The sequence below is a fragment of the Callorhinus ursinus genome, unplaced genomic scaffold (genome assembly GCF_003265705.2).
Source record: "Callorhinus ursinus isolate GAN/ISIS: 27379988/994484 unplaced genomic scaffold, GSC_fseal_2.0 scaffold1, whole genome shotgun sequence".
In the NCBI taxonomy this organism is placed as follows: domain Eukaryota; kingdom Metazoa; phylum Chordata; class Mammalia; order Carnivora; family Otariidae; genus Callorhinus; species Callorhinus ursinus.
In genome coordinates, this window is record NW_027397063.1 from 60,054,103 (window position 1) to 60,069,031 (window position 14,929).

Here is a 14,929-nt window from a genome sequence, read left to right on the forward strand (position 1 = left end):
CAGTCGATTCACATCCACCTTGCTCAGATGAGGAAGGCCCCCTGCCCCTATATCACTTTTAACATGGCAAGGCCTCTCCCTTTTCCCCCCTACTCGGCCACAGGGACTCGGCTGTGTCCAACAACAAGACACCCCACAGCAGCTCCATCAGCCACATTGAGTCAGTCCTGCAGCAGCTGGACGATGCCCAGGTGCAGATGGAGGAACTGTTCCACGAGCGGAAGATCAAGCTGGACATCTTCCTGCAGCTGCGCATCTTCGAGCAGTATACCATTGAGGTAGAGGTGGGGAAGGCGGGCACTGGGAAAGGAAAAGAAGGGGAGTCATGGAGAGTTCTGGGGCCACTGCATACTGGCCTGCTTCCTGGTCAAGGGCACTGCAACAGGGGCTGGGAAGGGAGCATTGGGCAGTACCCTATGGGAATTCGAGGGGATGGTGCATCAAGGATACATTTTTAGAATCAGCAAATTCCCAATTCACATTCTACCTTGTTCTGTTCCTCTGTCCTTCTCACCTGCTCTGCCAAGCAGAGCCTCTCTGTTTCACTTCCTGTGTGGGAATTACTTTACTGAGAAGGTTTTTGATGGGATTATTTGGACTCTTGGTACTTTGGTTCCTGAAAGACCATGGCGTTGGCCATTTGAGTTGGTGATTGGATCCTTTAGCTTCAGGAGTAGGTAGGTGTTAAAATTTGGAGGCCTCCTCAGCTGAATGCTAGAGGTCAGGAGCTAGATGAAATCACAGAGCAGTCAGGAAGTCAGGAGCCACGGGGAGAAAGACCTTTTCTTCAGTTTGCTTTGTGCTCACCAAGAAAGTAAGTCTATGCTAAGGCCATCTTGGTTCAACTCATGGACTCCTCAGTTCCTTCTGGAAAAGTCAGAATCGGATGTTCTAATATATTTATATCCCTTTGTGATGCCTATTAATAATGTCTGTTCCACCTAATATCTACCTTTTATTATTTTCTACTTTGAAACAGTAACTAAAGCCAGGCCAGTAGGGTTCCTGGGGTGTGAAGGGTATCCAACACCCAAGGCACTTTGTCCTTTTCAGGGATAGGGAAAGGGTTAAATTAAAGAGGCACTATCTTCTCTTTGCTCCCTGCTGGTGTGGTCTGAGGGAAAGCGCTCTCCACCCATCATTTTTTAAAATTTTGTTTTGCATTCCAACCGGCTCCTCACAGTTGGGGCTTCTGGGTGTCTGGGAATGAGCTTCCCAACAATATCTGTGGAAACTTCGTGAAACTGGTTTGGAAGGAAATGCCTTTTTTTTTTTTTTTTAATGTTGCAATACCCATATCCCAATCCCAGTCCCGGCCAGGACCAGAGAACTGTCCTGGCAAAAGATACTCTTCTTCAATTCTGTGAGCAACAGGGTTTATATTGAGAATCACAAATATACAAGGAAAGCAGTCCTAAAACAATCCTTCCTATCCCTGTCTTACGGTCTTTTTCTTCTTATAACCACCACACCTCTACTTTTGCCCCCCTGGAAGCCACTGCAATTTCTTGCTTAAGACTACCCGTTCCAGGGGCGCCTGGGTGGCTCTGTCATTAAGCGTCTGCCTTCGGCTCAGGCCCTGATCCCAGGGTCCTGGGATCGAGCCCCGCATCGGGCTCCCTGCTCTGTGGGAAGCCTGCTTCTCCCTCTCCCGCTCCCCCTGCTTGTGTTCCCTCTCTCGCTGTGTCTCTCTCTGTCAAATAAATAAATAAAATCTTTAAAAAAAAAAAAAGACTACCTGTTCAAAAAGGGGCATTCTGGACAGTTTCCAGAACAAAGGAAAAGATAAGTCTTTAAATCTAGATCTTGATTATCCTTCCAGCTTATTCTGTAACTTTAGGTGTATTTATATGTACTTTTTACTTAATTTCTTTTGAATCTATGCTCAAAAGGATTTCAGGTAGGAAGTAGTATTAAAACATAAGTTGTGGGGTGCCTGGCCGACTCCGTTGGAGGTGTGCATGACTCTTGATCTCAGGGTCGTGAGTTCAGGCCCCACGGTGGGTGCAGAGATTACTTAAAATAAATAAATTTTAAGAAAAATAAATGTATACTTAAAAGTATATGTTGAGAGAACAATGAAAGTACTAGTGGAAAATTAGAGATTTTGGCAGGCAGCAGAGAGAATGTGGTGAACTTCATAAAGCTGGGGTGATGAAGGTAACAAAGAAAGGAAGGAGGGGGTGTGAGTTGTTAATCTTTGGTCCTTGGGAGTGAGGCTCACTGAAATAAACAGAGTTACATTTGACTGCAGTGGCGCCAGCCCCAGGCACTCCCACCATCCCTCCCCAGCTCCGCTGTGCCTGCCAAAGGTAAACGCCTCCGTTGGGAAATTATGTTAGCAGGTGTGGTGATTCTGCTCTTGTGGTCTCTATTTACTCCCCTCTCATTCCCGGTCCACATAAAAAACTGCTTAAGAGGAAGGAAACCATCTGAGGGTTTGGATGTTTAGGTTTTGTTTCGTTAGATGGCATGGTTTTGAGGTCAAGGTTGCTGGTTTAGTCGCAGAATGGGTCAGATAGCTTCACTTTGCCATGAACTGCACCCCTGACATTAGCCGGAGGGGGTAGGGGACATCAATAGGGTGTGTTTGCCTGAAGTGATTCTGGAAAATCCGTTCCCACTCCTGAAAAACAATCCCGAGTATATGCCAAAATTATCCATTAAAACAAAAAAGCAAACTGTAAATCCAATACTTTAAAATTGGATCCTATTTAAATGTTGCCCCAGAGGGGCTTGTTATTTCAATTATAGGATTTGAATTCTTCAGCCTTTGTATTGTATAAAAATTCTCTTCCCCCCTGCAATCCCCATACGGCACAAAAACTTGAATAGTTGATATGTAGTAGAGCAAAAGTGAGGACATAGTATGGGGTCTAATAAAATGAGGGAGATGAAAATAGTGATTTGGTTCAGCACCCTCTGGTTTAGGCAGTGACATCCAAGTTTTAGAAGGGGTCTTGTGCCCCATCTGGGGTGTGGCCCAAAGCTTGGGAAATGGCTGCATTTCATCTCAGATTGATATGGAAATCCTGCCAACCCTATGAAAAAGTTCTGCTTCAACTCAGATTGTCAGAAGCTATTTTTGAGGGTGATGAGATTATTTCAAATACCAGCTAGTGTTTCACTGTGGGGGGATGACGAGCAAACATTTAGGGAAGGGTCAGAGTGTGAAACCAAGGGCGGCTTGTGTAGTGAGGGACATGTCAGAGCTGACATTAGCCAGGACAGGGCCTGTCACTGCAGACCCTTCAGCTATGGGGTCCTTCCCTCGTGAAAGGCATTTGATGGACATACTTGAAATTCCTGGGGATTACTGAAAACCAGAGCAGGCCTGCACCCCTGACATCTGGGAATCTAAGCATGACTCCTTAACCATGTCACCGATGGTTGAGATGGGCTAATTAATTTAAAAATTAAGATAGTCCAGGAGTTGCTGTGCCAGACTCCTTTTCCTCAGTGAGAATGGTGTGTATGACGCCCACAGGATAACTTGGGCTGAGGTCATAGGACACCCTCATCAAGAATGAAACTTACCCCAAATGCATAGGCAACTGCTCAAAAGCCAGGACTGCAGCTGCATTCCTGACATAACTTCTTAGCCTCCATGGAGACCAGACAGGGTGACCCATGGTGGAACATGATGTTCTGTAAAGTGTTTCCTGTAGGTTCAGCTTCCCCCTACGAAAGACATTTTATATGAAATGGTTGTGATAGCAGAGACATTTCACCAAATGTGAATAATGTTTACATTGTGGTGGTAAGAATAGGGGTGATATTTTCTCAAAGCTTCTAGGCATTTCAAAGTTTTCTACAACTGACCAGAATGATCAGAAAGAAATTAAAAAAAAAAAAAGCAATGTTTTTAGAAGCAAGAACGGGCCAGCAGTCTCCAAATTCTTTTGATCGTGCACTCTCTTAATAAAATATTTTTGAACTTGCAACTCCTTATCTTTGCATATATTAGTTTATAAATGGTACACATGTTCAATCACTGGCTAATAATCTCAGAACTCAGGGTACCCTTAGGGTGAAATTCAGCTTTTTTCGTTAGAAGTTGTGGTTCCATATTTCAGATCACCTTCTTGATCATTTCTAATTATTTTTTTGGCCTGGTTTCTTGACAGATCTGATTAGATTATCATTGTTTCTTTACCCCACAAGGTGGCCAACAGAGAGTTCAAAGTTCTCTTGTGCTTTCATGCCTATTATTGCCCTCAAACTGCAGTTTCTTTGCAGGAAACTTGATAAGCCATGTGTCTTTCTGTGAAGCTTAGTTAAAAGTAGATAATAGATAAATCTATTTAACTGGGTGCATGTAAAGAGCAGTAACTTGAACTACGCTGAAAGCAAAGGGACAAAAGAGCCACAGTCAGCCCCTCTACACTGCAGGATCCCGCCCTGCTGGAGGAGCCCTCCCCCACCCCACGGGCTGCCAGTCCTTGCAGGGAGATTCCCGTGTCAGTCTCTTAGTGAAAGTCTAGGGAAACATCGCATCTTTTTTAGTGGTTTAATCAAATATATGTGCATATGATATATATGCACATACAGATGCATATTTATACCGTGAGAATTTTTGTGTTTTCAGTGGATAATCTGGGGCATCCCTTGGGGCGGGCATACTCCCATTATAGAGTACTAGAAATGACACCAAGAAAGATACTTTACATAAGGGACTTTATGAAACATGGGCCACAGTTATGGTCTTTCTTTTAAATCTTCGACTCTATAATCACAATCAGAGTTTGTTCAGTGTACCTGCAAATTAATCTGTATGATTAACCTGAGTAAGGAATGGAACAGCCAACTATAGATTTATGGAGTTTGCATTAGGACAAGTTGTAGCTAGGCTGAGGCTGGGAGAAAAATAGCCTTCAAGGAGGAAAATTCTGCCTTGAGGAGAGACAGTTGATTACAATTTACTGGTGGTCTCAACTCTTCAACTGGTTGTACGCAGAGGCCTTTAGTGTCTCATATTTGAAAGAGATTGCTCAGTCAGCCTTTTGCCTGATAGAAATCCAACTCAGTCAACATTTAGTGAGCACCTAATATCAATCAAAAACTATGTGGGGGATACCAACAGTCTTTGCCATTAGCCAGGTAGCTAAGGAGAAACAGAGAAACAGAATCATCATACAATGTGATAATTCTGTGACAGAGAGAGACTCACGGTTGGAGGAGAACATTGAGGCAGGAATATTTAGTTTAGTCAGGCTGCCCATGGAAAGTTGCTTGATGAGATTATACCTGGAAGACAGGTAAAAGTTGGTGGCCAGGATTTGGCATCCCCAGGGGATGCCACCTAGCCTCTACTGGGATATCTCCAAAGTCTAGAAGTGGGGTTTGGGGGGATAGGGTAGACAAGGGAGCTCGGGATTTTATCAGTGTGTTGAACCAGAATTTCTACCCTTCTGCTCTTTGGTTCTAGTTCTGCTCTCTGGAAAAACAGAAAAAAAAAAAAAATCTGTTCCCTCTTTTATTTGGCAGTCTTAAAAATATTTGAAAATTGTCATCATAGGCTTCTTTTCCTTTATCTGAAAAATGTTGAGATTATATAGTTATTTCCACAGTCCCCTTGACCCTAAAAATTTGATGACTATTTCTTTTCATCATCAGCCCTTCTCTGTGGCACTATCCCCGATTTATTCATGTCTTTCTGGATATGACCTGGTCTCCAGACACCTCTCTCCTGGTTGCCCTCTACTGAAGGCGAGTTAGCCATACCTTCCTACACACACCTGGGTAAGGCACTATCAGGGCACTGGCACTGACTGGAGCCTTTTCCGTGGCATTATCACCTGCCTTGTCTAGGCTTGTGCTGCCTTAAAAGCCCCTGGTTGTTTTTACAAAGTGCTTCTGATATACTTACTTTAAAAAAAAAACTTAAATAGAAGCTTTTATATATTTTCCCTCTCAAATTGTACTGTTTTTCTTCTTGGCCCAGTTCTTCAGCCTATCAAGGTAAATTTATTATCGCTTCAACATTGTAGCTATTTGAAATATTCGCCAGGTCAGGCAGGGCCCTGTGGTGCTCCACTGGAAGTTTTCCTCTGGTGACGCAGGGCCATCAGCCTGCACAGTCATTGTGTTGGCTGGGGATCATCTAAGGACCCCCTCATCTAGTCCACTTTTATAACCTCTTCCTCTATAGATTCCGTGTCAGGCTCTGCAAAGCCATGCTGCGCTCAACGTTTGCAATATACGTCAAATCCACCAACATAGAAACTATAACAAGAAAGAAAATGAGATCTATCTGAGATCCCTGTTGGTGGATTGCTCCTAGGGATCACTGTAGCATTCTCTAAATATGCCCCAGTTCCTTTGAGAAGGAAATGCAAAATAAATTCCATAAAGTAAATCAAAGCCTACACAAAATATTAATTTGATAGTCTCTTCCAGACTTTTGCCAAATTGATTTCAGCATCACTGTGTGTGTGTGGGGGGGGGTGTTCTGCTACCATCTTCCCTCTTAAAAAACAAAACAAAACAAAACAAAAATGATTATTCACACAGCTTTCATTTCACCTGTTTGGGGTAAATTATCAAAGATGCCTGATTGAAACTTTCAGATCACTCTGTAATGGTTGTGAGCCTAAAGTCAGGTTATATTCTCAAGGTACAAATGCTGTATGCTTCTCATTTCTGGTGAGGATGCTGGGGATTCAGGAGAAGGAAGCAGATGTAAGCTCCAGGACTAGGTATTTAGCTTACACAGGAGGAAAAACACTGGCATTCAAGCATTGATAAGTACTAGAATGAATGGACAATATATGTTGTAGGAGTTCTTCAACAAAGGGGAGATCTTTTGAAAACAGATTAGATTCCCACAGGTCTCAAACTCATTAAGAGGCAAAGATATGGGCAAAATAACTACTGAGGATCCAATCAAGACCCCTTCAAGATCAGTCATGATTATATCAAAGGTCTCTGTTTTAGCATGATGTTAATGAAGAAAAGAACATGAAATTGTTCATAAAAATTATTCAATTATACAGATTATCTACTGGAATAGAAATTAGGTAACTGAACATTGGAACTCATCAATTATAGCATGTTGCAATATGCTCTTACATTATTTTGCCAAAAATTAGAAACAATTGAGTAGATTTCTTTATTGCCAAATCCTTCTGCTTTTCCCGAAAGTTCTTGTGATATCCCCAAAGATCTTTATATAGCTACATAAATAAATATTTCAACTCTTTAGACAAGTTGTATATATATTTCTAAAGCAGAAAGAAATGTTACGATATACCTTTAAAATAACCAATATTAGAATTCACTATCAACATTTTATAAATTGATTTTATAAACAAAAAGAACTCACAGAAAAGAAAATACTAGACTAGACAAGAAGAATAAATGACTCTGATAATTCGGTGAATTTTAGTTTCACAGAGGTAACCTACATCAGTATACAAACCCATTATAGATAAAATAGCTCTTCCCATGCAACAAGACTGTCTCTTTAGCTGCAATATGTCTTTCCCTATCATCCAACCCTTGTAGGTCAGTGGAGAATATTTAGCTTTCACTTTTCTCATCTTAATAAAAATAGTGACATCATAAAACAGAAAGATGCTCATTTTGCAGTTGACAGCCCATGTATTTCAGAGCATCTCACCACAGTGAAATGCCTTGGATCCTTCCTTCCCACTATTAGTTGGAATAGGGTTGGACCTTAATGTACACAGTGTGTGTGCAAACGATTTCTCTGCAGTATGTGATGCTGTTTGGTAGCGTTTTACCCACAGTAGAACTTCCTACAAAGTTGGAGTCAGTCCTCTCAAACTCTGCCGCTGCTTTATCATGTCAGTTTATGTCATACTCTGAATCCTTTGTTGTCATTTCAACAGTCTTCACAGCATCTTCCCCAGGAGTAGTTTCCATCTCTAGAAACCACTTTCTTTATTCATCCAAAGGAAGCAACTCCTCATCCATTCAAGTTTTATCATGAGATGGCAGCAATTCAGTCACATCTCAGGCTTTACTTCTAATTCTAGTTCTCTTGCTGTTTCCCCCACATCTGCACCTACTTCCTCCCCTGGAAGTCTTGGACCCCTCAAAGTCATCCATGAGGGTTGGAATCAACTTTTATCCAAACTCCTGTTAATGCTGTTATTTTGACCTCTGCCCGTGAATCATGAATGTTATTAATGGCACCTAGAATGGTGAACCCTTTCCAGAAAGTTCTCAATGTGTTTTGTCCAGATCCATCAGAGGAATCACTATCTGTGGCAGCTATAGCCCTACAAAATGTATTTCTTAAATAATAAGACTTGAAAGTTGAAAGTACTTCTTGATCCATGGGCTGCACAATGGATGTTGTGTTAGTAGGCATGAAAACAACATTAATCTCATCATATGTCTCCATCAGAGCTCTGAGGTGAGTGGGTGCATTGTCAGTGAGCAGTGATACTTTGAAAGGAATATTTTTTTTCTGAGCAGTAGGTCTCAAGAGGAAGCTTAGAATATTTTGTAAACCGTGTTGTAAACAGATGTGCTGTTATCCAGGCTTTGTTGTTCCATTTATGGAGCACAGGCAGAGTAGGTTTAGCATAATTCTTAAGGGCCATAGGATTTTCAGAATGGTAAATGAGCACTGGCTTCAACTTGAAGTCACCAGCTGCATTAGCCCCTAACAAGAATGTCAGACTGTCCTTTGAGAATTTGAAGCCAGGCATTGACTTCTCTTTGGCTGCGAAAATCTTAGATGCCATCTTCTTCCAATAGAAGGCTGTTTTGTCTATATTGAAAATCTGTTGTTTAGTGTGGCCACCTTCATGAATTATGTGAGCTAGGTCTTCTGGATAACTTGCTGCAACTTCTACATCAGTACCTGCTGCTTCCCCTTACACTTTCATGTTACAGAGATGGCTCCTTTCCTTAAACTTCATGAACCAACCTCTGCTAGCTTCCAATTTTTCTTCTGCAGCTTCCTCACTTCTGTTGGGCTTCATAGAATTGAAGAGTTAGGGCCTTGCTCTGGATTAGGCTTTGGCTTAAGGGAATGTTGTTGCTGGTTTGATCTTCTATCCAGACCACTCAGACTTTCTCCAAATCAGCAATAAGGCTGTTTTGCTTTCTTATCATTTGAGTTTTCACTGGAGTAGCACTTTTAATTTCCTTCAAGAACCCGTCCTTTGCATTCACAACTTGGCCAACTGTTTGGTGCAAGAGACCTAGCTTTTGGCCTGTCTCAGCTTTTGACATCCCTTCCTCATTAAGCTTAATCATTTCTAGCTTTTGATTTAAAGTGAGAGACATACAGACTCTTGCACTTGAACACTAGAGGTCATTGCAGGGTTATTAACTGGCCTGATTTCAGTGTTGTTGTGCCTCAGGGAATAGGGAGGCCCAAGGAGAGGGAGAGAGACAGGGCAATGGTGGGTTGGTGGAGCAGTCAGAACACACATATTAAGTTCTTCATCTTACATGGGTGTGGTTCGTGGTACTCCAAAACGATGACAGTAGTAAGATCAGAGATCACGGACCACAGATCACCACAACAAACATAATAATCATGAAAAAGTCTGTAATACTGTGAGAATTTCCAAAATGTGACACAAACATGGAATGAGCAAATGCTGTGGGAAAAATGGCACCAGTAGACTTGCTCAACACAGGGTTGCCACAAACTCTTAATCTATAAAAAACACAACATCTGGGAAGTACAATAAAGCAAAGTGCAATAAAACAAAGTATGCCCGTACAAGGTAAATACCTTCTTCAACCCATGATCGTCATCTTCATCATGATTACCAGCATCTTCAAATGATTTGGAGAAAAGGACTGCGCAGTGAGATTTCCAACTTCGCAGGTGATAATAAAGAACTAAATAGTTGAGAATAGACCATAGGAAAAGGGAAGAAAAGTGACAGGTGAGTTTTCATTCAGGCAAGTACAGAATAAAACATTGGGAGGGGAGGGGGGGACTGAGAAAGCAGGAGGAGCCAGTGGAAAGGGCGCCCTGAGAATAGAGCCCAAGGCAGCTGCTAAGCCAAGTCCCTCAGGTCAGTCTGTGCCAGGAGAATGCTGGATTCAGTGAATGTCATCTGGCAGGAAAGTCTTGGGCTTCATTTTCAAGTGAGCCTTCCCACTTCGCACTGCCTCTTACCCTTTCTTTCTGTTTCGCTCCTTCTCTGATTTCCTTTATGGCTATGGCTCTAGAGTAGGCAATTGTTAGAATAGAAATATTGCCAATGTATCTCTCAAAGAGGTCATTGTATCCTAACACTCCAATTAATTCAGGAGAGCGAGGGAGATAGGAGCCGCTGGAGCCAAGAGGGGAACTGAGTGGGCCGGAGCTGAGATGGACCTAATTGAGTGGAAGGAGAAAGGAAAATAGGGTGGTTGAAAGCTGAATGCCCTGTGGGCAACTTGTGTTCTATCTTTCATTCATTTGGTTCAGGCCCTACTTTTTGCCCTGAACACATTCTTTCAGGTTTCTTTTCCAAATGGAGTTAAATAGCCAAATTAATTCCCCAGTGCAGAATTTTCTTTTCACGGTCTCTGTATGAGCAAACAAGTCCACGTCTGATAGTAGGAGATAAGCCAGAGAAAAACTTCTGGGCCTGGGGGTGGTCATGAAGCTCTTCACATCAGAGGGTGTACTTTGACGGGTGGTGAGGATTTGAGCAGACTGGTAGAAAAAAAAAAAAAAAAAAAGGGTGTTTCAGGGCTATCCGACCAGGGAAGGAGGCTAGAGAGGGCAGGAGCCAACTCTCAGGGTCAGCAAGTAACTGGCTGACTGGTTTCTGAAATAGAACATGAGATGAGGCTGGAAAGTTAGGTTTGTTCATGAATAGTAGGTAAGCTTCGGGTTTGAAAACAAAGCTTTTTCTTAAAAAAAAAAAAAAAAAAAGTGCCCTTGCTGTGTGCTAGCCTTGTACCCAGAAAGAAGGTAGAGAGGAAGAAGGCAATGAAAGAACATTTTTTGATGAAACAGAAAATAAACTCCAGCAAATATCAGAAACACACAAATCAGACTATTTCAAGGATCTGGGCATTGCTTCTTGGGGGTAATGGGAAGAACAAGTCAAACAGAGAGAAAAGAGAGTAGACCCCAGGAAGACAGCCTTAGGAGTCAGGCTAATCTGCTGAGTAGCCCCTTGAAAGTCTCATTCTTTGGGTTTCATAACAGACAAGGGCCCTCAGCCTAATGATGTCAAGGTGGTGAGGGTGGAGGAGGGTAGGGAAGGGGAGAGGAAAGAATACAGAAACACCAGATTCAGAATTCTAGACATATTTCACCTGTGGTAGATTCAGATTCCCAAGATACCAGATCTCTGAGGCTCACTCTCCCAACTAAAGCAGCTCAACTTGGCTCTGCTTCTCCTCACCAGGACTCTCAACACTATCCACTCCATAGACTCCTGCCTTCAGACCCCTGGCAATCTCCACCCTACCTGCCTCTCTAGATCATTGAGAGGGGGGGGTGTGGAACAGGATGGAATATGCGAAAACTTCATGAACTGTAACTTGCACAGCATTTGTTGCTGCTGTAGACATAGAAGCAGCTGGAGAATGCTGTGACCGATGTGCACTGGGGCTTAACTGTAGTTAGGAGTCCAACCACTGCAAAGCGGAGACGGATCCAAGGATGGCGTTAGTTAGTAAGGCTTCATTCTCGCACTCTCTCGTGGACCTGCGAGCCGGTACCGACGGTCGTTCCCTTACAGGTGACGGCAGAGCTGGACGCCTGGAATGAGGACTTGCTCCGGCAGATGAATGACTTCAACACGGAGGATCTGACACTGGCTGAGCAGCGGCTACAGCGCCACACGGAGAGGAAGCTAGCCATGAACAACATGACGTTCGAGGTCATACAGCAGGGGCAGGATCTGCACCAGTACATCATGGAGGTCCAGGCCTCAGGTGGGTGAGCTCTCCCATCCTCCTCCTTCTGGCAGGCAGATGATGAAAACAAGCAGGCCAGCCTGACTCCAGCCAGCACATCCACTCTGCTCATCCACTTCACTCCCACAGATACAGGAACAGAGGTTTTTGCCATTTTAAAGAAAACTGATGCATGAATGAAATAACTTGTCCGAGATTGCCCAGTTAGGCTCTGGTAAAGAGGAGGATAGGGCCAGGGTCTCCTGGCTCCTGGTGCTATGCAGAGAATGGGGAAAACAAAAAATGGAAATTTGCACAGATTCAGAAAAAAACGGTGGCCTGCAGAAACAAACCAGGTAGGCTCCAAAAGCAGGCAGCCAGCCATGTGAATTGTATTCTAACGTGTAGATGTTTGCTGTTCACCCCCCAGGCCCCCTCTCCCGGTCTCGGGGCTCAGGTCTCTCAGAGAGCCCAGTTGTTTGTTTTTTTTAATCACTGGTCTGTGTGTGAGTGTTAGAAGTGCTGATAAAAATTTATGGCAAGGTCATATAATTTTATAACCTCTCAAGAAGCCATGGCTGAGTTACCCAGATTTCACTTATTTTTGTGTTCGAGCTTTATTTGGTGTCTATCCAGCAAATGCATGAACCCTTCCTGGGACACCCACCGCCCTCCCAAACGGCCTTTGGTGTTGGAACCAGAGGGAGCCACGGCATTCCCAGGGTCCAACTAGTCCAGTGGACAAGAAGTCCCTCACAGAGGTACATGCCAGTAGAGTGCTGGAACACAGTCTCTGCACCCAGCCCCACCGTTGGCCTCCCCTCCCCGCAGGTCCTCCTTAGCTCCGGTTCATCACCCTCCAGGAAGAGGCAGACGGGGGTTCAGGCCATCAACTCTTTAAGACACAGTGGGTCCATGTCCCTGTTGACCATGAAGGATGTTTAGAATCATGAGATTGTCAGGCAGACGTTAGCCCTCAAACTTGACTGTAGGGAACTGTGTTTGTTTTAAGGACCTGAAAAAATAAATAACAGCATTCAAAGAGACTTCACTTCTAACCAGAGGAAAGACAGTCTGGTAAATTCTGTTCGCTCATGAATTTTCGTTTGTGTTGTGAACAGCTGCAGCTGCCCAGGCTTGTTTACACAGTGCAGACCATGCACCACGTCGCCCCAGGAAGGGCCATTCACACTGCCGTCTCTTGGGGGGTGGGGGTGGGGGGCTCTTTTAAAAAATGGCAGTGCCAGGCCCTAAGCCTGGAGGTCCTGATTTAACTACCTCTGAGTGGGACTTGGGCATCAGCAAAAAAACCTTCTCAGGTGATCCACTGTGCAGCCAGGGCTGAGAAGCACAGGCAGGTTTAAGGGCCCATTGAACCTGCCACCTCAGAATCTCTTGGGGTGGAGCCCAACAATGTGTGTCTCACCAAGCCCTCCAGGGGGTGCTGATGCACCATGAATCTAGGACCTACTCAAAGTGTGGGCCCTGGACCAGCAGCACCAGCCTCACTTAAGAGCTGATTAGAAATATAGACTCCCAGCCCTTATGCCAGACTTACAAATCTGAATCTGTATGTTAACAAAATCTCCAGGGAAATCATGTGCCTGTTGAGATACAGGCTTGGCAATGGCTTGTACATCTTCAAGGTGTTATTAGGGAAGGAGGGGGGGAAATGTACCTTTCTCTGCAGTTGAGAACCTTACCTGGACTCAGGGTTTCATGTTAGAGCTTCCCCTCATGATGCTCACAATACCATGAGAGGATGCGTAGCACCTACGAGAGAGGCTGGGACCGAGAGGCCTTGCAGGGCTGTCACCCTTCGTCCCTCAGTATTGATGCATCTGGCAGGAAGGAAGCTGGTCTGCCTGGAAACCGCGGTACTTTGTACCGGGGTGCTGGCGTGACCTGGGCAAGTCCCTCTCTGTCCCAAGAGCCAGGTATCCATGGTAACAGAAAGCCGACCAGGAGTTGGCAGCCCCTGTAGACGGCCTGTGACTGCGGGTTAGCTGTGCTTGGCAGCCTCCTGATCCTGGAGGGCTGAGTGGGTGAAAACAACCAGGGCAGATGGGCTGCCCACACCCACAGTATCCTGAACTAGAAATGAGCTTTGTGAAAAGAGGCTTGATTGGCCTCTTCAGCCCTCTCTGCTGGGACTGGCTGTTCCCCTGCTCCTACCACAGCTAGCTGTTCATTCTGGCATGGTCCAGGAGGCTTCAGAGGCTTCCAAGGGAATGAATCCAGGGATTTCAGGGAAGCTCACTTCCTGTCTGCTGCTGAATGCCGAGTCTTGCAGAGGATGCATCTACCTCATCTCTGGCTCGGAGGAAGGGAGAGCAGGGTTGCGCTGGAGCTGGGGGGTTGGGGTGGAGGTTGAGGGTGGACCCGGGATGGGGGGTCTTGCCTCAAAGTGGTTGAGGAATGCAGGACTTCAGAGACCCCGGACTGAGGCAGCCAATGTCTTCATCATTGATGATTTGCGTCTAATCAGCTATATTTGAACTCAAGGTAAAATAAACTGTTGTCTTAGAAAAAACACAATTAACAAAATTAAGCTTTTGGTTGGTGTTTAGCCCTCCATGCTAACTTAATGAAGGGCTTATGCTTTGATTTTGTAGGACTAAATGGAAGTAGGGAATTTCCATACACTTAATTTCAGGTGTGCAGTTTGTCATGGTGACCCAGGTTCCACTAAGTCCCTCTGGTGTTGCCAGTGGCTCTAACCAAAAGCAAAGCCTTTGCTTAAATCAGCATTAGCCTTAGGAATAGAAGGCGAAACAGGAACACTTTCTCCCTTTGCTCATCGTTCTCTCTCGCTATAGCATTTTCTATTTGGGCCTCAAGTTGGGAGGTGCCAGGTTTTGCTGGAAAGAGTCAAGTTGGAGAAAGCACGCCGGCTGAAGTCAAGGTCCAGTTCCACCATCAGCTAGCAGTCTGCCTTTGGAAAGTTCCTGTTCTTTCTCTAGACCTTTCTTCTTCTGTCTAGTGTGGGAGGTGGGCCTGGATTCCTGTAGTCCCCTCCAGTTCATACTTGCTGTGATGAGTCAGCCTAACCACCCCCAGTGGCTATGCTGCAGGTCTTTCCACGGAAATCTGA

At 44.4% G+C, this 14,929-nt stretch overlaps 1 protein-coding gene across 22 annotated transcripts in view; it reads left to right on the forward strand.

Moving 5' to 3' along the window:
• The window catches only part of KALRN (kalirin RhoGEF kinase), a 647,217-nt gene that overhangs the window by 347,121 nt on the left and 285,167 nt on the right, over positions 1–14,929 (forward strand). For all 22 annotated transcript variants that reach the window (XM_073894515.1, XM_073894519.1, XM_073894546.1 and 19 more), the window contains exons 13-14: positions 104–278; positions 11,679–11,874. In XM_073894515.1, coding sequence (XP_073750616.1) covers positions 104–278; positions 11,679–11,874 — 371 coding nt within the window. The remainder of the gene's footprint in view (positions 1–103; positions 279–11,678; positions 11,875–14,929) is intronic.